General features: G+C 42.0%; 1 protein-coding gene across 2 annotated transcripts in view; it reads left to right on the top strand.

Moving 5' to 3' along the window:
• KLHL1 (kelch like family member 1) overlaps positions 1-24,313 on the top strand; it is a 501,813-nt gene that overhangs the window by 457,907 nt on the left and 19,593 nt on the right. For both annotated transcript variants that reach the window (XM_074982861.1, XM_074982860.1), the window contains one exon: positions 20,172-20,384. In XM_074982861.1, the coding sequence (XP_074838962.1) occupies positions 20,172-20,384 (213 nt within the window). The remainder of the gene's footprint in view (positions 1-20,171; positions 20,385-24,313) is intronic.

Here is a 24,313-nt window from a genome sequence, read left to right as displayed (position 1 = left end):
AGCCCATATTCTGTGCATACTTGATGCTACTGTATTTCTGCTGCACCCTTATACCAACCAGCTTCTATTAGTAAAGAAAAGACTGTGTCCTAAAGAGGCAATTCCTTTGTAGGTACATTCTGAAATGGATAATGAAGTCTCTTTGGATTCTTATGTTTTTTAGATTTCCAGCCCTGATTCAAAGCATATATAAAGAATACAAATTCTAGAAGTTTACCAATACCTTTGTCACAATATTACCAGCAAAATCTGTTGGAGGGAGGGAAAAAAGATAAGATGGGGGATCAATCACCAGTTTAAGTTTAGGGTAGACTTGAGTGGACCGTGCTTGCCAAGGGGTAAGGTAAAGACCAACGAGCTGAGGAAAAAAAGTGGGGACATAAAGAAGGGAGAGGGAAGATTATACCTCAGACAAATCAGAAAAAAATTGATAAACTTCAGGTCAAAATGATAACTTTTTGTAGCCAGAGCTAAACTGAATCAAAGCTCTGGGCTTTAACAATCACTGGACAAAAATACAACTCTACCAGGAAGCCTCTTGGGATTCCATGACAGACCCAAGCCTGGATAAAGGAGGAGGGTTGGTCAGATGAGTGGCTAAGATTACTTGTCAGCGGACAAAGAAGAGAAAATCAGTGATAAAGTGGTTTTCATTTTCAAGAGCTTTATGCATATTAACTAATTTTCACAACATATGGAAACAGAGGCAGAAAGGCAAACTGGAACAAGCCTTACAATAGTTATCTTTCCTCCAGCAAAAACAAAACAAAACAAAAAAAAAACCCTTCTGGTCTCAATCAGGATTTTTGTCTCTGTAAAGGCTAATTAGCTAAGCGAGAACTACCAAAGTAGCTCATAACTAGTCAGGATTAGAACTCATATCAAATAAACTCTTATTCATTTGTAACACATTATTTTACTCTTCATTGTTACAGAGTTATAGGCCAAATATTTCTGTTTCTTTTTATGTCTATCAAAACCACCACTCTTTAATAAATGGAGCATTTATTAACTCCAGCTTTTGCTCAGACTCTCATTCCTCAAAAGGACAATTGATCACCCACCCGCTGCAGAGAAGAGGAGATGCTCATTGAAAATGTTAAAGTTGTAGAGTTTTCAGGAAGGCATGAGCGTGCGCGCATGTGTGTGTGTGTGTGTGTGTGTGTGTGTGTGTTTTAAAATGTTTCAGACAGCAAACCATACAATCAATGAGTCTTGAGCCAGAACAAGGCGGAATAGTGCTATCATCTAAAATTATTGATCTGATAACAGAGACAAATATCAGTAAAATAACACCATTACCTAGCACAAAACCATTTTGCAGTTGATTAACAATCTCCTGAGAAATAACAGTCTCACCTGATATGTTTGTTTACAAGGAAGGGGGTAGATATATATTCTTACTGTAACTCTGTAGTAAATTATTTGCTCATGGAGATGGAGCAGGTATTATGTTGGTATCTGTGGACCTGATATTAGAGTGGACTTTTCCAATGAATGGAGACCTCAGACATTAACTGGTTTTAGGGTAGGGGTTTTATACTCCCATTTATTGACAAGGGGCAATCATTTATGTTAAATAAGCCAAAAGAAGTCAAACCGAAGTCGCTCTGAGCTGTGCTAAGCTGGTATCTGTGGGAAATTACTCTCTGAATTTCCTGCAAAATATCAGTAAGTATATCTAAGATGTGAGGACAATTATTTTTTGAATATATATATATATATAATGTATTCTTTGTCCAGCTTTGTGTGTATTCTATCATCTTGAATATAAGAATATAAGAACAGCCATAGTGGGTCAGACCATAGGTGTATCAAGCCCAGTATCCTGTCTTCCAACAGTGGCCAATACCAGGTGCCCCAGAGTGAATGAACAGAACAGGTAATCATCGAGTGATCAATTCCCTGTTGCCCGCTTCAAGCCTCTGGCAAACAGAGGTTAGGGACACCCTCCATGCCCATCCTAGCTGATAGCTATGAATGGACCTATATTCAACAAATTTAGCTAGTTCTTTTTTAAACTCTGTTATAATCTTGGCCTTCAAAACATCCTCCAGCAAGGAGGTCCACAGGTTAACTGTATGTCGTGTGGAAAAAATATTTCCTATTGTTTGTTTTAAACCTGCTTCCTATTCATTTCACTTGGTGACCCCTAGTACCTGTGTTGTGAGGAGTAAATGAAATTTCCTTATTTACTTTCTCCACACCAGTCATGATTTTATATACCTCTATCATATCCCCCCTTAATTGTCTTTTTTCCAAGCTGAAAAGTCTGAGTCTTATTAATCTCTCCTCATATGGTAGATGGTCCATACACTTAATCATGTTTTGCCCTTTTCTGAACCTTTTCCAATTCTATGTCTTTTTTTTGAGATGGGGTGACCACATTTGCACACAGTATTCCAGATGTGGCTGTACCATGGATTTATATAGAGGTAATATAACATTTTCTACCTTATTATCTATTCCTTTCTTAATTATTCCCAACATTTTGTTAGCTTGTTTGACTGCTGATGCAGTTTGAGTGGATGTTTTCAGAGAACTATCCACAATGAGTCAAAGATCTCTTTCTTGAGTGGTAACAGCTAAGTCAGACCTCATCATTTTATATGTATAGTTGGGATTATTTTTTCCAATGTGCATTACTTTGCATTTATCAACATTGAATTTCATCTGCCATTTTGTTGCCCAAGCACCCAATTTATTAAGATCCTTTTGTAGCTCTTCACAGTCTGATTGGGACTTAACTATTTGGAGTAGTTTTGTGTCATCTGCAAATTTGCCATGTCCAGAGCCCTTTTTAAAGGTTCATGTCTCATTAGCTATCCTCCAGTCATCTGGAACGGAAGCTGATTTAAATGACAGGTGACAAACTACATTTAGTAGTTCTGCAATTTCATATTTGAGTTCCTTCAGAACTCTTGTGTGAATACCATCTGGTCCTGGTGACTTATTACTATTTAGTTTATCTGTTTGTTCCAAAACCTCTTCTAATGACACCTCAATTTGAGACAGTTCATCTGATTTGTTACCTGAAAAGAATTGCTCAGGTTTGGGAATCTCCCTCACATCCTCAGCCGTGAAGACTGATCCAAAGAAATCATTTAGTTTCTCTGCAATGGCCTTATGATCCTTGAGTGCTCCTTTAGCATCTCGATCATCCAGCAGTCCCCCTGGTTGTTTGGCAGGCTTCATGCTTCTGACATACTTTAAAAAAACTCTTTGGTTAGCTGTTCTTCAAATTCTTTTTTGGCCTTCCTAATTATATTTTTACAGTTCACTTGGTAGAGTTTATGTTCCTCTCCATTTTCTTCACTAGGATTTAACTTTCATTTTTTAAACAATGACTTTTTGTCTCTCACTGCCTCTTTTACTTTATTGTTTAACCATGGTGGCACTTTTTTGGTTATAAGCCCACCCCCTCGCTAAGGGCTCAGCGGTTGCTTTCCACCTTGCCTAGCAGGCTGCTAGGCTCAGCACATGGTCAGAATGTGGTCCTCCAAACAAACAGATAACACAACATCTTTCAGGCAGGAAGAGAGCACACTGCAACACAAAGACACATGCTACAGGCAGCAAACTTACCCCAAGGGTCATGTAATGACTCCTCCTTCGCCTGGAGGACTCCCTCGCAAAACTCCCCTGTTAGCTGCTCCTGTTTGCTAGTTCCTCTGGTTTGTTAGGGGCAGGCTTTATAAAGCCCTTCTCTGCCTCAGTAGCTCCACCCCCTCATTAACGGCTCAGGGGTCACTTTTTGACTAGCCAAGTAAGCTGCTAGGCTCAGCATATGGTCAGCCCACGGTACTACTGAAAAAAGGAGATATGACCCTAAATTGTGCACACAGGCATAACAATTAATAAACTATCTTGGCTCTATATTCTATCAAAGCGTTTGTGCTCCCTTATTAGCTGCATCAGAGCATCTCATGGCACACCTGAGTATGTGACATAGGTGGATAAAAATCACATACATGGTCCAACTTGAAAAGTTTTCAGTCCTGCAAATACTTAGAGACCATGGAGAGACATGAGGGAACAGGAGAACCTCTCATTTTTTATTTGCACATAGATTGTGTCTTTTTAATTTTTGAATTCAATTGAAATCAAAGAATATTCTCTTTTAATGCAGATAGCTCTAAAATCAACAGTGAACTTCATAATAACACAAATAGAATGTTGAACCGGTACGTTTGCAGCCATGCTAAATCTTTTACATGTATAGTAGAAAAGCTGGTTACTTGGAAGTAAATGAGAGATTAATCAAACTTCAGAGAAATCCAGATAAGGTAGAAATTCTAAAGCCTTTCCACCGGCTCCTGTTAAATACAGGGGGACTGCGACTGATTAGTTTAGTACAATGCGCGATTAACTTTTGTATAAATAGGAGGTCAAGGTAAAATGGTCCCTAGACAAGGATTAGCTGTCAATGGAAAAATATGTATCTCAGAGTCTGATACTGCTCCATTGAAGTCAAGGGCAACTGTTTCCCTGATCAAAAAAAAAAAGGGGGCAAAGAATCAAGTCCAAAAAAAGAAAAAAGCCCATTGCAAAACATACAGTTTGTGACATTTTTATTCCATGTTAATGTTTGTCCTTGAGATTAAATAAAAGATGCTGGACAGCGCTTGGTCATTTGTTTGTATGATCTTTGTAACTAACAATATATCAGAGCATGTTAAAATAAATGCTTTTACAGTTCTTTACTGACTGCTTGCTGTAAGCAGTGTGGTATTGTTATGATCTATGGTAGTTATTTTTACTACTAGTATTATTTTATATTACTATTGCTGTTGTTTTTTGATCATTTGTTTATCTGAAATATTATACTCAGAGCTTTCCAGTACACATAACAGATAGCCCCGATTGTAAGATCTTACAGTCCAAATATCAGGCAGATTGAATCTAGTGGTAGATACATATATATATATATAAAATTCCAATTTATTATTATTTTATTATCGCTATAGATCTCCTTTTCTGTGTGTCATCATCAGGGCCTTTTTTCCAGCAGAATGCAGCAGAACTGCGTTCTTTCACCTTTTTTCCCAGTGCTGCCATTTTAAAAAGGCAGCTGGGCTGCTGAGCCACATGTGGCTCTTTAAGCAGCCATCTGCAGCTCCTGCTGCTCAGCCTCCAGCTCCCTGCCTGCCAATCCTCCAGCCAAGATTCAATTTAATTGGTGTAACGGCTGGCAGGAGGTATCCAGCTCTTAAACCAATGAAATTGAGGCCTGTTCTCTCAGCATGGCAGGTCAGGGAACTGCCCCTGCTTCTGTGTAAGTGGAGGGAGCCAGAGCACTGGGGAGGGCCACACAGCTTTGCGGAAGTTTACATGGCGGCCAGTGAAGGAGCAGGCGTACATGGAGCTCCTTTTGAAATGTAAGTGAATCCTGAATTGAGAGAGGGCAGTTATGAGAGTTAAAGGCTGGGGGCAGGTTGGGGGCATGAAGTGGCAGGGGTTTAAGGCTGTGGTGGATTGGGGCAGAGGTGGATTGTGGGAGTTAAGGCTGCAGCAGGTTGGGGACGCTGTGGGGGTTAAAGGCTAGTGGCAGGTCAGGGCTGTGGGCAGGGCAGGGCGGGTTAAGTCTGCAGAGGATTTGGGCCACAAGGCAGTGTGGGTGGGGATAAGTCTGCAGGGGGGGTCAGGCCATGGGGCACCCCAGGGGCTGCTGTCTGGAATGGTAGCTGGGGAGCAACTCACCCAGGGGTGGCAGGAAGGGAGCAGCAGCCCCCTAGGAATGCAGATGCCTGGGGAGCACCTGTGTCTAGCAGGAGTGTCTGTTCCCCTTCATACCCTGAAGCCCCCTGACCCCCTATATCCTCTGGCAACAGCTCCCTACCTGGCCCCAGTACTTCCTGTCTCCAACTCTCTGCCTGGTGCCCGCCGCACAATTCTCCCAGCCCACAGGCTGCTCTACTCCATGCTGGTGCCCCACACCCGGTTCTCCATGTTCACAGCCCACCCTGTCCCCCACCTGCTCCATGCCCTACCTCCAACCCCTCCACACACTTCCCTGCCCCGACTCTCCATTTTGTGCCCACAGCCTACTCTGCCCCATCCCCCCCACTTCCCTTCTGCTCCATGCCCACAGCCCGCCCAACCCCACTTACTCCATGCCTGCTCCCCGCCCTCTTTCCTGTGCACAGTGCCCCTGTCCCCTAGCCACTGCTTCTGGGGGTCACCTCCCACTTCCTGGGAGCAGATTCCTGGCTGCGCAGCCACCCTTTCCCAGTGCACCTGGGTGCTGCGGGGAGTCACCACTTGGGTGCCCTGCAGGGCTGGAGGAGGCAGAGATCTGGCATGCTGTTGTAGGAGGTGTGAAGCACTTTTGATATACATGGCGCCATTTTCTTTTGGGAAGAAGGGGCTTTTGAAGTCCACGGGGTCCTTTCGAAAGGCCCCAGTCTACATGGGCAGTGTGCATTTCAAAAGTGGCACTTTCAAAACACACACGGATGCCATTATTCTAATGAGGTACTGCATATGCATTTCAGCACCTCATTAGCATATGCCAAAATCTCTCATTACCATGCCCTCTCTCATTACCATGTCCTCTTCCTGAATGGAGGGGGGCTACTGTAAAGGCAGCCCCGGAAAAAGAACAGATTTTCAAAAGAGACTGAGAATCAGATTTTCATTTGCTCAGAACTCTCCACTGGGGCCAGATTTTCAGCATGCATGACATCTGTTTGAACTCATAATTTTTAAGCAATCTGTACCAACAAGCCAAGGTCTTCTGCAAATGTGTCCACTTATTTTGGTACCTGTGTGGGAGCTAAATTCTTTTGAAAATGTGCCTTGATTATGGATGCTAAGCACTTGTGAAAATTCTTGCCATACTGGTGCAAGGCCTCACAAAAGTTAACATCTCATGTTGAATATAGGCTGAATTCATTGGGTAGATAATTTAAGAAATAAAGAAGGTGGTTGAGTCACCTTTAAATCAAAGGTAAGAATAAGATTTTTTAACTATTTGTGATTACACCAAAGTGAGAAGTTTTGAAAAACATGTAAACAATCACTCTCAGGGGATGTCCACACAGCATAGTTGTTTTGGAATAACAGCCATTTTTTAAAAAAAATAACTATCCTAGGCCATTTCTACACAGGCTACTTCCTTTGGAAGTGGCATGCTAATACACGGAGTGAAAGAAGCTAATGAGGTGCAGATGCAAATTCCCCATGCCTCATTAACATAATATCACAAGATTTGGAGTCCGGAAGACCATTCTTCAGGACTCCAAAACACCGTGTCGAAGTGTGGCCCCGAGGGCGCTTCTGGAAGGAAGTCCTTCTTCCAAAAAATTTTCAGGAAGAAGAGGCCTCCGGAAGAAGGACTTCCTTCTGGAAGCCCCCCCGGGGCCGTACTTCTACATGGCATTTTGGAGTCCTGAAGAACAGTCTTCCGGATTCCAAATCACGTGATGTTATGCTAATGAGGTGCGGGGAATTTGCATCCATGCCTCAATAGCATCTTTCACCCCATGTATTAGCATGCCACTTACAAAGGAAATGGCCTGTGTAGAAACGGCCCTAGTGTCTAGACAATGCAGCCACTATTTCAAAATAATTGCAGAACAGCAGTTGGCTTATTTTGAAATTGGTTAACCTCATAGCAAGAGTAATAGTGCCTATTTCAAAATAAGCCATAGTGCATCCAATGTCTCTATTTCAAAATAGGCTGTATTTTATGTAGACCCTGTATTTTGAAATTGCAAAGTGCTATTTCAAAATGCATTTTTTGTGTAGCAGCATTATTTCAAAATATACAATTCTGGAGTTGCTTATTTTGAAATAAAGCTGCTGTGTAGACATACCCTCAGTAGATAATTCAGTAGAGCTAGAAAAGACAGAATTTTGAAAGTGAAGAGGTCTCCTGAAATTTTACTGGAACACCAAAGAAAAGGCATCAAGAAGTGATATGCCACCTGGACCTCCTGTCGAACTCCTGGGAGCAATTTGCTAAAATTGTGTCGTTATATTGAAGAGACAGTTGAGATAATTTCCCTACCTCTGATAAAGTTCACCCACAAATCTGGGTACCGCTAAATCATCCATGCCAGAGACGATTTATCCCTTCGACTCAGTAAAAAAGTTCCTTTTGAAGAACAAATGCTTTGCCCTTGCTGTGGACAAAATGGTAAATATTTTTATAAAATTTCCCAGGGAGAGAAGCCAAAGAATCCTGTTCTTCCTCTACATGTACTTCACACACATGACCTGCTTCAAATTATCTGAGTGGACCATACAGTGTCATGGAACCTACCTGGCAATTCTTAGAGAAATAATGTAGATTCGTCCCTGCAGTTTACAGTAGAAGGTTGATTATCTGAATCCCTGGGGAACAGGGGTTGCCAGATAATTAGATTTTCTGTTTAGTTGATTGGAGCCACTGGCTCTCCTTGTTGACCATGGCAGAGGGCTGGCCCCATTCCTTATGGCTGGGGTGAGGGGTGGGGCAGCTGACCCCACAGCAGCTGCCCTAATTGCCAATTGACAGAGTGTGCTGGGTATCCAACTGCCGGATAACATGGCTTCCACTTTAATATTATTTTCAGTTGCGTTGCCTCCCGTGAGGTTTGATTGTCTGTTTAAATGGGAAATGAAATTAATAGATTTCCTAATTCCTCGCCATTCTTTTCTGAAGACACAGGTACCCCTGAGACACAGGGGATATTACGGGCTATTGGAAAATGCTTATGTGAGAGCCACTTGTTAAAATGTTGCCAGCACAAACCTTCTTCAAAGGGAAATTTCAAAGCAAGTAATTCCTCTTCAGGATGACTTGACTAGTAAATTGGGAACCTTCAAGAAACCCATTAACTTGTAACTTCTACTGACTTAAGTGTGTCTCTATTTTAGGAATTAATCCTGCTGCCTCTGCTCTGGCATAACTTCTGTGAAACTGGTGAATTAGGACTGCATTTCTTTTCAATTAATTAGGAATAATTCTGTATATTCATTGTTTGACTCTATTTGTTTGATCCTTTTAGAAGCTTAAAAATAAAATGTCTCTCTCATACAGTTGTCCCTTTTTCTGTGCTCCATGAGGGGAGATGAGCAGTGTCTTTCTTACCCTTTAAAACAACAGGACTCTCTGGTTTGCTACCTTGTCTGTGTGCTTTCATTACTGATTTTGCCAGTGATGTTCTGAGACTATGATTTGATTATAAAAGAATAGTTTCAGAGCTTACGACTAATTGTGCTTAGTTTCAGTATTTATCCAACTCAATATATATTTGCTTTAGCAGAATAGTATATGTACTAAGTGAAAAATCCTGTCTTTACTATTCCAAGCAAAGCACTACCAGTCCACCTGCACAAGGTAGAATACCACAGGTCAGTTTGGGACAATCAACTTCTCCTTTAACATCAGACCAACGTTTTCCAGAGTATAATAGCTGCCACATACTGTAGCAAAGTGCATATATCTAATGCTAAGCAAGCTTCTCTTTGGTGGTGCAGCAGTCAGTGGTCTATTGCATCTTAGAAATAAATTTCTCCCCTCTGCTATTTGGTAATTCCAGAGGTTTCTGGATCTCTCTTCCCCCATTATGTGTTCACACAGTTCAGGGCAGGATTTTTGTGGCCTATTGTGCCCTCAGTATCTCGCATAACTAGGTAGACAGATAGACGTGCTTGCATGCACTGCGACAGGTGGCACATATGGTCTGAAAATCAGTGTATTTCATAATGAAAGAGCTGAAACGAAGGGGTTCAGCAAGAGGCATAGCCATCTACTTAAGGTGCAGTTGCATATTGAGCATATTTGGATTTTTAATTGCATGGTTCAATTTAATAAATATATTTTCTTTTTAAGCAATTATTAAAGAAAATAGCTTTTAAAATATATTATCCACTTTATTTCTTGCAAATCAGACTGCTGAGAGATTTATGGTATTTGATTCTGGGTATTTTCTTTGGCTGTGTCTACACTAGCCCCAAACTTCGAAATGGCCAGGCAAATGTCATTTCAAAGTTTACTAATGAAGCGCTGAAATGCATATTTAGCGCTTCGTTAGCATGCGGGCAGCCACGGCACTTCGAAATTGATGCAACTCGCTGCCGCGCAGCTTGTCTCGACGGGGCTTCTTTTCGAAAGGACCCTGCCTACTTCGAAGTCCCCTTATTCCCAGGTGGTGGGAATAAGGGGACTTCGAAGTAGGCGGGGTCCTTTCGAAAAGGAGCCCTGTTGGGACGAGCCATGCGGCGGCGAGCCGTGTCAATTTCAAAGTGCCACGGCCGCCCGCATGCTAATGAAGCACTGAATATGCATTTCAGCTCTTCATTAGTAAACTTCGAAGTGGCCATTTCGAAGTTTGGGGCTAGTGTAGATGTAGCCTTTCTTTTTTAAAATTTCCTTTTTATTGAATGTTTGCAAATAAAATGCAAAGACAGCAAAACACAAATAACTGTCACAAAGCATCTGTAAAATATAAATTCCACCAAAGGGTAAAAATTATCATGCACCAATCTGAAGCAGTTTAAAGCATAATCAATCAAGTGAGAATAAAGGATCCATTAATGGATTGTATTCAGAGGAAACTAAACTCTTCTTACAATATGAAGCCCAAATGCAAATTCACAATCCAATGATTATAATAAATGTTCATATGAGTATGTGTATACAGATACATATTATGCATATGTGACTGTCTGCAAAGAGTATGCTATCATCTTTTGGTTAAGGCATTGGACTAAGATACAGGAGACTAATTTGGCTTGAGATTTCTTTGTAACCAACGCACTTGGTACTTCAGTTCTCCATCTGTAAAACTGGTTAACATTTGTTTTTTGTACTTAGATTGTAAACTCTTTGGGGCACAGGCTGAATCGTACCTTTTTGTGGGAGTATTTGTGTGCTACTGAAATTCAAATTAAAAATGGGAAGGTGACTATAGTAAAAGCTCAATTATCGGGCACCCAAATAACAGGCACATTATGTTAACCAGCATGTTGCAGAGCCATCTGACTGGCACATTTAATATCTTTTATCCCCAGTTCCCTGGGGGTGCTGGATAATAGAGCTTTTACTGTGTAGATAAAGCCCTTATGCAACTGAGCAAATAATTCATGAACATTTTTTAATTTTATACAGTTTTAATGAAATATTTCCACATAGAAATTTTATTATTGTTTCCCCACAGTTACCACCATTATTTGGCCAGCACACTACTCTTTAGCAGGGTTCAGTGAGAATTTACCTTCCCCAGTTATGCAAAAGAGAAGGAGAACGAATACCTCAGTCCTCTCCTCAGCACTATCTTGGGAGCCTAGCTTCAGTTACAGCACTAGGCTTACAGTCATGGTGCTCTGCAGGTCCTGTGACTGTGATTGTACCCGGGTGCACTCTAATACAGCATGGAGATAAGCACAACAGTAATGATTAAGCTGGTGGATGCAAATACAGGTTTCGTTTTTGTCTTCCCTCTGCCCCCTTCTCTATGCCAGGTAGAGGCAAGTACAATGAAGCTTTGCTTCAACTGAATAGCTGGAGCTGTTTAATCAGAGCCACACTGGTGCACTGTAAGCACTGTTTAAAGTAGCGCTTTGATTTCACACAAATTTTTAACTCCCACCTTTGAAAACCTTGGTTCAGATATTTAAAGCCTACTCTCCTATTTGCCTGCATAACAGGTAAATATCTAAATGCCTTAATTGAACTTACATGTGAAAACAGGGCTATGGTGGAAAATGTTTTGTAACCTATTGTTGCTCATTATAATCCACTTCTGCTAAACTGATAGAATTAGAGATTTGAAGAGAGTACATTAATACAAATCTATATTAGGCACTTCACTTTCAAATTGGAATCCCCCCGCCAACCTTAGCAGAATGACCGTAATGACCATAATAAAAAAAAAGTTTATAGTGACCTCAGACTTTAGTTACTTCAAACAACAGAAATCAGATGAAAAGGTAGGTGTGATAAGTTGGAGTTCACAGCCATTCTTTTAAGGGAAATATTATTTTTATTTTTTAATTTGTTAATTTTTCATTGTTGCCTTATTTGACATCCACTTCACATGTCTGGGAAGCAACATAACGTATGATCTAGACTGTATGAAGGACATAGTGACTAGAATAGCGAAAGCAAGAGTGAGTTTGAAGGAGATGGATAAGATCTGGAAAAGCAAAGCAATTAGCTTAGGAACAAAGCTGTGCATCTTGAAAATGTGTGCATTCAACAGCATGTTGTATGGATGTGAGACATGGGTGATAATGAAAGATTCAAAAAGAAGAATATTGGCGTTTGAAAGGAGTTGTTATAGAAAGATTCTGAGAATAGGATAGATGCAGAAGGCCACCAATGAGGAATTATATAGAAAGATACAGCCAAAAAAGAACCTGCTGCAGAAGGTTATAAAATGGAAGCTGCAACTATTTGGGCATATTTGCAGAATGAACAACAAATGAAAAATCAAGACCCAGGTATTCGGCATAATGGATGGTTCAAATCGGAGAGGCAGACCCCACAGAGAATGGGTAGATGATATACTAGATTGGTGCGGAGCTAGTCTGCAGAAACTAAGCCACACCGCACTGGACAGGGAAGGATGGAAGGAAATAGTGAGAGAGGCATCAGACAACAACGAGCACTGAGCCCATGGTTATTGATAATGATGATGATGATGATGATGACATGACAGATCAATGTAGGCTTACTCCCTTGCCTACGTGTGGTTCCATAAAAGGACGTATATTAAGCAATAGCTCAAAGTTCTGTGGATTCACTGAAGATTAGCGATAGCATTGTTCTTCCTTGTTCAGGACATCAGCTCAGTACCAAAGAAACATAACAGTAAATGCAAATTTAATGAGCTTGGAATTAATGGAGTGTTTAGAACAATAAAAGCTTCCAAAATGACTAATTGTTTCACTGCATGAAACTTTTGCATCCTAAATTGCTCGATGCTTGGACTATGAAATAGCCTTCCTTTCTATTAGTTACTCTTTGGAACTGTAGAAAAGGCAGCAGACTTTGAAAGGAGTCATATAAAAGTGCATGCAGCAGGGGTAATGCTATAAAAATGAAATCAGAATAATTTAATTATAGCAATTATTATAAGGGATTGATATTATTTTCATTTGTCTACCATAGTTACAAGCAGAACCAAAATGTTATTCAACAGCATTTTCATAATCAGAATTTGAAAACTGATTTTAGATTTTTTCCAGACCCTGTACACGTAAATCAGCTCTCACTGATACATTCATCATAAATACCAAAGACGAAAATTAGTGAACAGTACCTGCATATGTCATTTCCTGAAACTATCCCTGAGAACGTATTACATAGGTCAGACTCTCCACAAACTCAATGGCTATGTCTACACTAGCAACCCACTTTTGAAAGGTGGATGCTAATGAGACACTTCATGATATGCTAATGAAGTGCTGCAATGAATATGCAGTGCATCGTTAGCATAACAGCGGCCGCAGCACTTTGAAAGTGCCACTTTCGATCATGCATGGCTCGTCTACATGGGGTCCTTTTCGAAAGGACCCTGCACACTTTGAAACCCCCTCATTCATACAACCAAATTTGGTTATATGAATGAGCGTATTTCGAAGTGTGCGTGATCCTTTTGAAAAGGATCCAATGTAGATGAGCCGTGCATGATCTAAAGCAGCACTTTTAAAGTGCTGTGGATCCTGTTATGCTAATGAGTCACTGCATATTCATTGCAGTACCTCATTAGCATATCCTGAAGTGTCTCATTAGCATCCCCCTTTTGAAAAGGGGGTGCTAATGTTGACACAGCCCACCAGAAGCCTAAGAAAACAATCTTGGACTTTACAGTACAGGTTACACTTCTAAAACCAGCTCACTCTGGTCTGGCAACAGTCCTTGTATGGCAGGACTGGGGCACGAAAGCAAGTTGAGCCAATATCCTGGCAGCCCCACAGAGGTCCAGGGCCAGAGATGGTGTCCTCTGCTTGTCCCACATGGGGCCTGGTCCAGAGCACCAGCATCCCCCAGCAACTGCACGGGGCCAGGATGTCAGAGCCAGCCACAGCAGGAGGGCCAGGGATCTGCAGCCGGAGGGTCTACATGGGCAGTCAGAGTCCAAGGGACAATAACCCCCCCTGTTCCAGCAAAAACTCTCAGTCAGGACCACTGAGGTCCCAAGCATGCCAGACCAGGGAGGTGTATACCTGTAGTTTTTTTATGAAACATAAAAGCTACGTCTACACGTGCACGCTACATCGAAATAGCTTATTTCGATGTAGTGACATCGAAATAGTCTATTTCGATGAATAACGTCTACACATCCTCCAGGGCTGGCAACGTCGACGTTCAACTTCGACGTTGGGCGGCACCACATCGAAATAGGTGCTGCGAGGGAACGTCTACACGCCAAAGTAGCACACATCGAAATAAGGGTGCCAGGAACAGCTGCAGATAGGGTCACAGGGGCTGTGTCTACACGTGCACGCTACTTCGAAGTAGCGGCGCCAACTTCGAAATAGCACCAGTCACGGCTACACGTGTTGGGCGCTATTTCGAAGTTGAAATCGAAGTTAGGTGGTGAGACGTCGAAGTCGCCAACCCCATGAGGGGATGGGAATAGCACTCTACTTCGAAGTTGAATGTCAAAGTAGGGCACGTGTAGACGATCTGCGTCCCGCACCATTGAAATAGCGGTGTCCGCCATTGCGGCCATCAGCTGAGGGGTTGTGAGACGCTCTCTCTCCAGCCCCTGCGGGGCTCTATGGTCACCGTGGGCAGCAGCCCTTAGCCCAGGGCTTCTGGTTGCTGCTGCTGCAGCTGGGGATCCATGCTGCATGCACAGGGTCTGCAACCAGTTGTTGGCTCTGTGGATCTTGTGTTGTTTAGTGCAACTGTGTCTGGGAGGGGCCCTTTAAGGGAGCGGCTTGCTGTTGAGTCCGCCCTGTGACCCTGTCTGCAGCTGTTCCTGGCACCCTTATTTCGATGTGTGCTACTTTGGTGTGTAGATGTTCCCTCGCAGTGCCTATTTTGATGTGGTGCTGCCCAACGTCGAAGTTGAACGCCAACGTTGCCAGCCCTGGAGGACGTGTAGACGTTATTCATCGAAATAGACTATTTTGATGTCGCTACATCAAAATAAGCTATTTCGATGTAGTGTGCACGTGTAGACGTAGCCAGGGCGGACTCAACAGCAAGCTGCTCCCTTAAAGGGCCCCTCCCAGACACAGTTGCACTATACAACACAAGATCCACAGAGCCGACAACTGGTTGCAGACCTTGTGCATGCAGCATGGATCCCCAGCTGCAGCAGCAGCAGCCAGAAGCCCTGGGCTAAGGGCTGCTGCACACGGTGACCATAGAGCCCCGCAGGGGCTGGAGAGACAGCGTCTCTCAACCCCTCAGCTGATGGCCGCCATGGCGGACCCCACTATTTCGATGTTGCGGGACGCGGATCGTCTACACGTGCCCTACTTCGACGTTGAACGTCGAAGTAGGGCGCTATTCCCGTCCCCCCATGGGGTTAGTGGCTTCGACGTCTCGCCGCCTAACGTCGATTTCAACTTCAAAATAGCGCTCGCCATGTGTAGCCGTGACGGGCACTATTTCAAAGTTAGTGCCGCTACTTTGAAGTAGCGTGCACGTGTAGACACGGCTAAAGAGTGAAAATCTCTTGTGCCTTGCAGATTTAAGCTCCACAGTGAATGTAACTTGTAAAAATTGCTGCTAGAATGAGGAAGTGCCAAAAGCAGAAAGAAATAAGAAAAAAGTCATGTGACAAAGCCCCAAACTTGTCCCCCTTGTTTCCTGCACTACGTGGTAGTTTAGGTGTGGCCTCAGAGACTCACTGTTTCCCTGCTCTGCCTCCTGTTCTCACAGAGACCTTTGTTACAGCATCACTGAGCGATTCTCATCTTTGGCACAGTCCAAAATACATTTGTTGTGGGAGGAGACCCCCAGAGGTGCTTGGTCTCCTTCTGCTGTCTAGGGCTGCCCTCGAGTGCGGAGTGGTCTTGAGAGGAACCTGAACCCCTCCCACATGTACCGGGTTCCAGTCAAGGGACCCTAGGCAGCTGCAGCTGGAGGGGCTTCCCTCACTGGGCCTTCCTGGTGCAGCAAACTGCCTCCCTGAGCCACTCCCACCAGAAACTTCCCCAGTACCTTCGTCAGGTGGCTGCAACCCTCGCTTCTTGAGAGTCCTCCTTCCACACTCCTGCCTTCCTCTTCATCCGTCCTCTATTTCCTTCCCCTTGCTCACCTGAAGAAAACCCTTTTGAAGTGTTCCATAGGCCTTAATTATCCAGAGGTACTAAATTGGCAGGAGGTGCTAGTTTAGCCTGCTGCTGCCGGCTGACCCCAGATAAGCCTCAGTCTCTGAGAAACATAAAGGCTAACATCCAGCTACCAACATATCTACCTTCCATGAGGCTGTAGTTTGCTGCAGGCCACGGTCTATCACTTTCACAACAGTGATGGAAAATAACCCATCAGAATAAGTGACAGATGCCTCTAGAGCCTCCATGGGAGCAAGAAACCAAGCAGTTAGAATGGTGAGAAACCTAGCTTTTGTTGCACTGTATGAGTTGAACAACTGTCCTCAGCTTACCAGACATCAAATATATGTGACTAGGAAGAAAAAGAAGGAACAATGGAAAAAGCCATTTCTAAGAGATGCAGGGGCAAACAAGAAACATGGTTCTTGTGATGGGAAACTTGATACATAACAGGTGGCAGAAATATTGGGATGGTCTACTTAAGCCATGTCTACACTAGCCCAAATCTTATTTTGAAGATTACTAACGAGGTGCTGAAATACATATTCAGCTCCTCATTAGCATGCCGCTGGCCGTGGCACTTCGAAATTGCCATGGCTCGCTGCTGCGCCAGTTGTCCAGATGGGGCTCCTTTTCTAAAGGACCCCACCAACTTCGAAACCCCCTTATATGTAAGTATATAGACATTTTCCATTGCCTTGGACTTTTCTTCTTTCCAAACTGCGTCCATCAACTTCTCTCAAGACATTGACCATGGGTGCCATAACTTCGTTTGGACCTACTGTTTTTCTAGGTGCCATTTTCAGAAATGGAGCCTTAACGTTAGTTTCTGACATTTCAGTAGTTATTGGTTCACACAGCCATAGCATAGCATATAAAGTGGATAGGAATAAGGGTATTTTGAAGTTGGTAGGGTCCTTTCAAAAAGGAGCCCTGTCTGGTTGGGCCATGTGGCAGCGAGCTGCAGCAATTTTGAAGTTCTGTGGCCGGTGGCATGCTAATGAGGCACTGAATATATATTTCAGCACCTCATTAGTAATCTTCAAAATGGCCACTTGCATGGCCATTTTGAAGATTTGGGCTAGTGCAGATGTAGCCTTTGAGAGGAAAATCCTTTATATTCTATGCTATCATTGTGTGAACCAATAACTACCAACATGTCAAAAGCTGATGTTAAGGCTCCATTTCTGAAAATGGCACCTGGAAAAACAGTAGGCCCAAATGAAGTTATGGCACCCATGGCCAATGACTTGAGAAAACTTGATGGACACAGTTTGGAAAGAAGAAAAGTCTAAGGCAATGGAGAATGTCTATATACTTACATGCAAACTAAAGGTGATAGACACAACAATTCAAAGTACCAAATCAAATTGCTGTCCCTCTGCATGAAACTGTTAGGCTTGGATTATACTAGGGAGTTAAGGCAGTTGCAGATACACATTTTTAGCTATGGCAGTTGCATAGCTAGAATAGCCTTATCTGCAGTTGACTTACCTAGCCATCTACACAGAAGGAGATTGGTGGGGAAAATTCATGATATTGAGAAGTAGGTATTGACTGTCAACTCTAGATAGTTCTATTTCACACAACTCTACCAGGCACACAAAATTGAACTCTGGAAGCTTGACCCTGACTGGGTTGAACTTCCCCATAGAGTAAACACACCCTTAGAGAGAATCATTGATACTTGCATGTGTTGAATACTGGAGCTCATTCTGGGAAAGGAGTGGATTAGTTGTAGAAAAGGAAAAGGGATGAGGTATTGTATACACATTTGGTGAAAAAAGGAGAAATATTTGAAGGGAAACATCAGGCATAAGTGGGCTTTTCTCAGTTTGGATAAAACAAACTACTTCAGTGATTGTCAAGGCCTCCATTGCAATTCCTTGGGGTACTGAAGGACCTTGTTCAGATGAGGAGTTAGTAGGATGGTTCCATGACAAAGGTACAGATTCCCTTTTGTGCACTGGAGGATTTGTGATGAGGGGTGAGCTCCATCAAGAATCAATGATTATCCATTACTATTCAAAAGAGGTATGCAAATGAGGTCAATAGAAAATGCAAGCAAGGTGCATATGCAAATGATGTGCCAAATATGCAATTATACACCTTATTTGCATTTTCAATTTCCCTCATTTGCATACCTATTTTGAAAGAGGAATGCAAATGTAGACACAGTCATAGTGATGGACTTCATGGGTGCATCTACACTTGCATTCCTCTTTTGAAATAGGCACGCAAATGAGGGAATTTTACAATGCAAATGATGTGTACATTTATTTGCATATGGACACCTCATTTGCATATTCTTATTTCAAAAGAGCTCCTTTCGAAAGAAGAAAACCAGTGTAGACGTTGCTCTTTCGAAAGTAAACCCCATCTTTGAAAGAATTCTTCTTCCCTTTATTTAATGGGAGATAGGATTCTTTCGAAGGTGGGGTTTACTTTCAGAAGAGCAGCATCTACACAGGTTTTCTTCTTTTGAAAGAAGCCCTTTCAAAATAAGAATAGGCAAATAAGGTGCCAAATATGCAAATGCATACCTCATTTGCATTTTCAATTTCCCTCATTTGCATACCTCTTTCAAAAGAGGAATGCAAACTTAGATGCACCCCATAAGTAAACAAATTAAAATGGAAGATGGTACAGAGTCAAACTTTTTGGATAATATTATGCTAATTATGGTTAATGAGGAAGATTTGGTCCAGCAAAGTGCTGCCTGGAACAGGGAACTAACAAACCATGGTATCAAAAGGAATAAAGAAAAACAGAAATTACATGGGAACACCCATAAAACCAAAGAGAGCTGAATCAGTTCCTAAATTATGGTTCCACATTTGAGTTCCTTACAGGCTGGTTAATGACAAATGGAAAAATCAACAGCAAACTTCAGGGAATGCTACTGATAGTGGGGCTGTCTGGTGCAAGATAAGTGGAGTTATGTATGATCAACAAATACCAAAACTACTTACAGGACAACTGCACAAAACTTTGATAAGACCATCTCAACATGGGAGATGAAACAGAGGCATTTGTGAAGACCATTGATGGGCCACATGTGGAATGATCTCATCAGGAATGACACAAAGATCTAATGCATCAGAGACAAGCTGCAAGAGAAGAGGCTGAATTTCTGTGGCCATATGTAAAGGCAGTATAAAGAAAATGCTATTATGGAACTATTTGAAACTAGAGTCTGAGGGCAGGGAACAGCAGGTCTGGCAAGAAAATTGTGGACAGAGTGTATATGGGAAAGTGATGGTATTCCTTCTGCTTTTTGACTGGATAATTCATGTTTTTCTCTTCTAAACTGCATACGTCAACTTGTATAATATATATTTTTATTGTTTCAAAAATCCATTTTTCTTCCATTTATGTTCTAGAACATTCTCGAATTGCACAGTAGTTTCCACTATGATTGATTACTTCTGTCCTCCTCATCCCCTCCCATTTTCACCCTTTGCTTTGTCTATCCAGATTTTTTTGGTTCAGATTACAGAGAATGGTGAAGCACCTTCACTTTTCTTTGTCCCTGGACCTCCCTCACACACAGATGGTGGGCAACTGCACAGCAACCCTACTTATGTGGTTTAAAATCATGTGAGAAAAAAGTTCACTGAGGTTTCTGACCCATGAGCCAGAGAAAAGTAGTATTCATTTTTGATCTGAGAATTAAAGTGCCTACTCCCAAATAACTAATAGGAAATAGCTTCCATTCCACAGAACCTTGACAAAACATTAAATTGAATGTGAATTTGGCAATGGTACTAACATCAGCCTATTTTCCCACTGTGTTATACTTCTGTGAGCTTAACATTCTAGAGTCCCTTCATTTCAGACAACAGCTGAGAAAAGTAAACAAAACCTCTCTATTTTTAGTTTTGCTTGTCCAAGTTCTTGCTGTATTGAAATTTGCTTGTTATGGTTTTTTTTTTTTTCTTTAGGTTGTATTCAGTAGGAGGTCGTGATGGAAGTTCTTGTTTGAGTTCCATGGAGTATTATGATCCTCACACAAATAAATGGAATATGTGTGCTCCGATGTGTAAGAGAAGAGGAGGTGTAGGTGTAGCCACCTGTGATGGCTTTCTCTATGCAGTTGGAGGCCACGATGCTCCTGCTTCTAACCACTGCTCTCGACTGCTGGACTATGTAGAAAGGTATCCATTCAGTGTACAATCATGTGTGTTGTTTTGGAATGTAAAACAGGTTACAATTGTCTGTATCCTAAAAATTATTACTGTTAAGTGTTGAGGATTTTTGGATTTTTCAACTAAATAACAAGTGAAATCAACCAAATGTTATTAACTATATATAATCACCTTTTGCAATAACAAATATGAAACAAACAAGAGATGAGAGCATTGAAGATCAGAAGAGATGTTTCCAAGATGACGGAACAGCAGTATGGGGTGAAATGCAATGAGGTAAGGAAAGCAGTCGGAAAGGATAGAGAGAAATGGTTAGAGGAGCAAAGTAAAGATATAGAGAGGTATTATGGCGAATGTAAGACCGGGGGGTGTATAATATGATTAGGAATATTAATAGGAAATAGCAACCAAAGCAGATGGTGATCAAAGATGAGAATGAAGAAGTGCTTGTGAACAGGAGAAGATGGTGCAGCGGTGGACGAGATATTGCAATGATTTATACAAAGCACAGTTGGACCGGAGTGTCTCAGAGAGGCTGATAGAAGAACTGAAAGAGATATCTCCACTGAGCGTCAAGAGTAAGACCGATATTTCAAAGGAGGAAGTAGAAAAAGCAGTGAAACCACTGAAGAACAACAGGTGCCAGTAGTGGCACATTCTAACACAGAAGCAGAAATAAGGAGTGTTCTCAGTTCCACTAGAAACTCCTGTAGCTAAGGCTGAAATATTTTCTCATTGGACAAACAAGAGCTCTGTTTGGAAGCAAACCTAAAGTACCAAATTATATTTAGCTGTATTTAGCAATTTCTAAATTATAGGCAGGCAAGCAATGAAACAAAGCACATTGCACCATGGTGGTTCCTTCAGAAGGGCTGCTCTTGCCTGACCACAGACATAAGGATTGATATACTGTATTTACAGCATACAGCCTTCTTTATAACATAAACTTCTTTCTAACAGCAATTTATGTACTTTAAGATAGCTGTCGTGTCTTTCGTCATTCTTTTCTTCTCCAGATTAAATAAATCAGTCTTTCCTGATATCATGTTTCTAGATTTTTTTTATAACTTCTGTTGCATTCCTATGGATGTCCTCCAATTTGTCCACATCTTTTCTGAGTCATGGTGTCCAGAAATGGATGCAATATTCCAGCTGAGGCCTTATCAGTTCTGAGCAAAATGGAAGAATTACTTCCCATGTCTCGTTTTCAGCACTTATGCATCCTAGATTTAAGTTCACTTTTTTACAATAACATTATAGTGTTGATTCACATTTAGTTTGGGATCCACTATAACCCCAGATACATTCCTGTCAAGTTGCTTCCTATTTTTTGCATTTATATAATTCATGGAAGCCTACAACTGCAAGAGAGCTCAGGAGGTCCAACCACGTTCTCCAAACAGGGCCAACCCCAGCTAAATCATTCCATCCAGGCTTTTGTGCGGGTTGACCTTCAAAACCTTTAAGGAGGGGTATTCCATCACTTCCACAGATAACTTATTCCAGTTCTTCACCATTCTCCTAGTGACATAGTTTTCTTCTGAATTTCCAACCAACACCTCCCCAACCTCAACTTGAGCCCACTGCTTCTTGTTCTGTCATCTGTCACCACTGAGAACAGACTGGCTCCATCCTCTTTCAAATCCTCCTTCATGTAATTGAAGGCTACTATCAAATTCTCCCTCATTCTTCTCTTCAGTAGCCTAAAAGAGCCCATTTCCCTTAGCCTTTCCTCATAAGTCATGCACTGCACACACACCTCCCCCCCACCGATAATTTTTGTTTCCCTCTTTTGGATTGTCTCCAGTTTTTCCCCATCCTTTCTGTAGTGCGGGGAGGAGAGGTGTTCCTAAAACTGTGTGCAATACTGTAGCTGTAGCTTGACCAGTGCTGAAGAGAGGACAATAATAACTTCATTCAATCTTTTGGCAAGGCTACTATTCATGCCTCCCAATATCCAGGAGCCTTCTTGGCAATAAGGACACATTGTTAACTCATATGTAGCTTCTCATCTACTGTAATACCCAGGTACCTTTCTGCAGACAAGGCACTTAGCCTGTCAGTTCCAAGCCTGTACCAGTTCATGGTGTTCTTCCATTCTAAGTGTGGGGCTCTCCACTTTTTGTTGAAACTGATTAGATCTCTTTTGGCACAATCCTCAAATTTGCCTAGGTCACTCTGGAGCCTGTCTCTACCTTCCAACATAACCACCTCTCCCTAGCTTAGTGTCATCCACAAACTTGCTGAGGGCCCAATCCATCCCATCACTCAGATAATTCATGAAAATGTTCAACAAATCTGCTCCCAGGACTGACCCCGGGATGCTCTGCTTGATACCAGCTGTCAACTAGTTATCAAGCCATTGATCTCTACACATTGGCCCTGATAATTTAGCCAGCTTTCTATACACCATACAGTACACTCATCCCAGCCATACTTCCTTAACTTGCTGGCAAGAGTACATGGACAACTATCAAAACCTTTGTAGAAGTCAAGCTGTTTCAGGTTTTCTGTTTTCCCCATATCCACAGAGTCAGTCTTCTCATCCTATAAGTCAGTTAGGTTACTTAGGCATAACTTGCCGTTGGTGAATCTACGTCTACTCTGATCATCTTCTTTTCCTCCAACTGCCTCAAAACATATTCCTTGAGGGCCTGCTCTATGACTTTTCTGGTAAATGAGGTGAGACTGACCATCTGTAGTTCCCAGGATTCTTCTTCCCTTTTTGGGGGATGGGATGATAACTCAGTGGTTTGAGCAGTGGCCTGCTAAACCCAAGAGTGGGACCTCAATCCTTCAGGTTGCTATTTAAGGATTGGGGCAAATAGATATCAGGGCAGAGGCTTAGTCCTGCCAAGAGGGCAGGGAATGGACTACATGACCTCCTGAGGTCCCTTCCAGTTCTAGGAGATGTGTATCTCCAATTTTGTGTATGTCTGTATATGTATATTTGAAAGATGGGCAATGCATTTGTCTTCTTGCAATTGTCCAGGACATCCCCTGAACACCATGAATTTGCAAAGTGAATAGCCAGTGGTTCTACAATCATATCTGCCAACTCTCTAACCACCCTTGGATTCATTAGATCTGTTCCCATGAACTTGTGCACATCCAGGTTTTCTAAACAGCCTTTCATCTGTTTTTTTCATCACTGAGAGATACTCACCTCTTCCCCATAATGGCCGCCCAATTAGTAACCTGTTTTAGCTTCAGATATTACCCTGTTTACATAGATGTTCATTGTATTAATCATGTAAACATTACTAATCATTAGTTTACTTTCATGCTTTACTGAAAACATAACATCATTTTAAAAAAGAGCCACCATGGGTTAACACTCATGTAAAACAAGCAGTGAGGGTTAAGAAGGCATCTTTCAAAAGGCGGAAGGCAAATCCTAGTGAGGTAAATAAAAAGGAACATAAACACTGCCAAATTAAGTGTAAAACTGTAATAAGGAAAGCCAAAAATGATTATGAGGAACAGCTAGCCAGAAGCTCAAAAAGTAAAAACAAAATGTTTTTTAAATACATTAGAAGCAGGAAGCCTGCTAAAAAAACCAGTGGGTCCCCTAAGCGATACAAATACAAAAGGAGCAAGCAAGGATGATAAAGCCATTGTGGAGAGATTAAATGATTTCTTTGCTTCAGTCTTCATGGCTGAGGATGTTGGGGAGATTCCCAAATCTGCACCATTTTTTTGTGGGAAATGAAACTGAGGAACTGTCCTAAATTGAAGTGTCATTAGAGGAGGTTTTGGAACAAATAGATACACTTAATGTTAACAAATCACCGGGACCGGATGGCATTCATCCAAGGGTTCTGAAAGAACTGAAATGGGAAATTGCAGAACTGTTAACACTAGTTTGTAACCTGTCCGTTGGATCAGCTTCCGTACGTAATGACTGGAAGATAGCTAATGTGACACCAATATTTACA

The sequence above is a fragment of the Carettochelys insculpta genome, chromosome 1, assembly GCF_033958435.1.
Source record: "Carettochelys insculpta isolate YL-2023 chromosome 1, ASM3395843v1, whole genome shotgun sequence".
Classification (NCBI taxonomy): domain Eukaryota; kingdom Metazoa; phylum Chordata; order Testudines; family Carettochelyidae; genus Carettochelys; species Carettochelys insculpta.
This window is presented reverse-complemented; position numbering and strand designations above follow the sequence as displayed.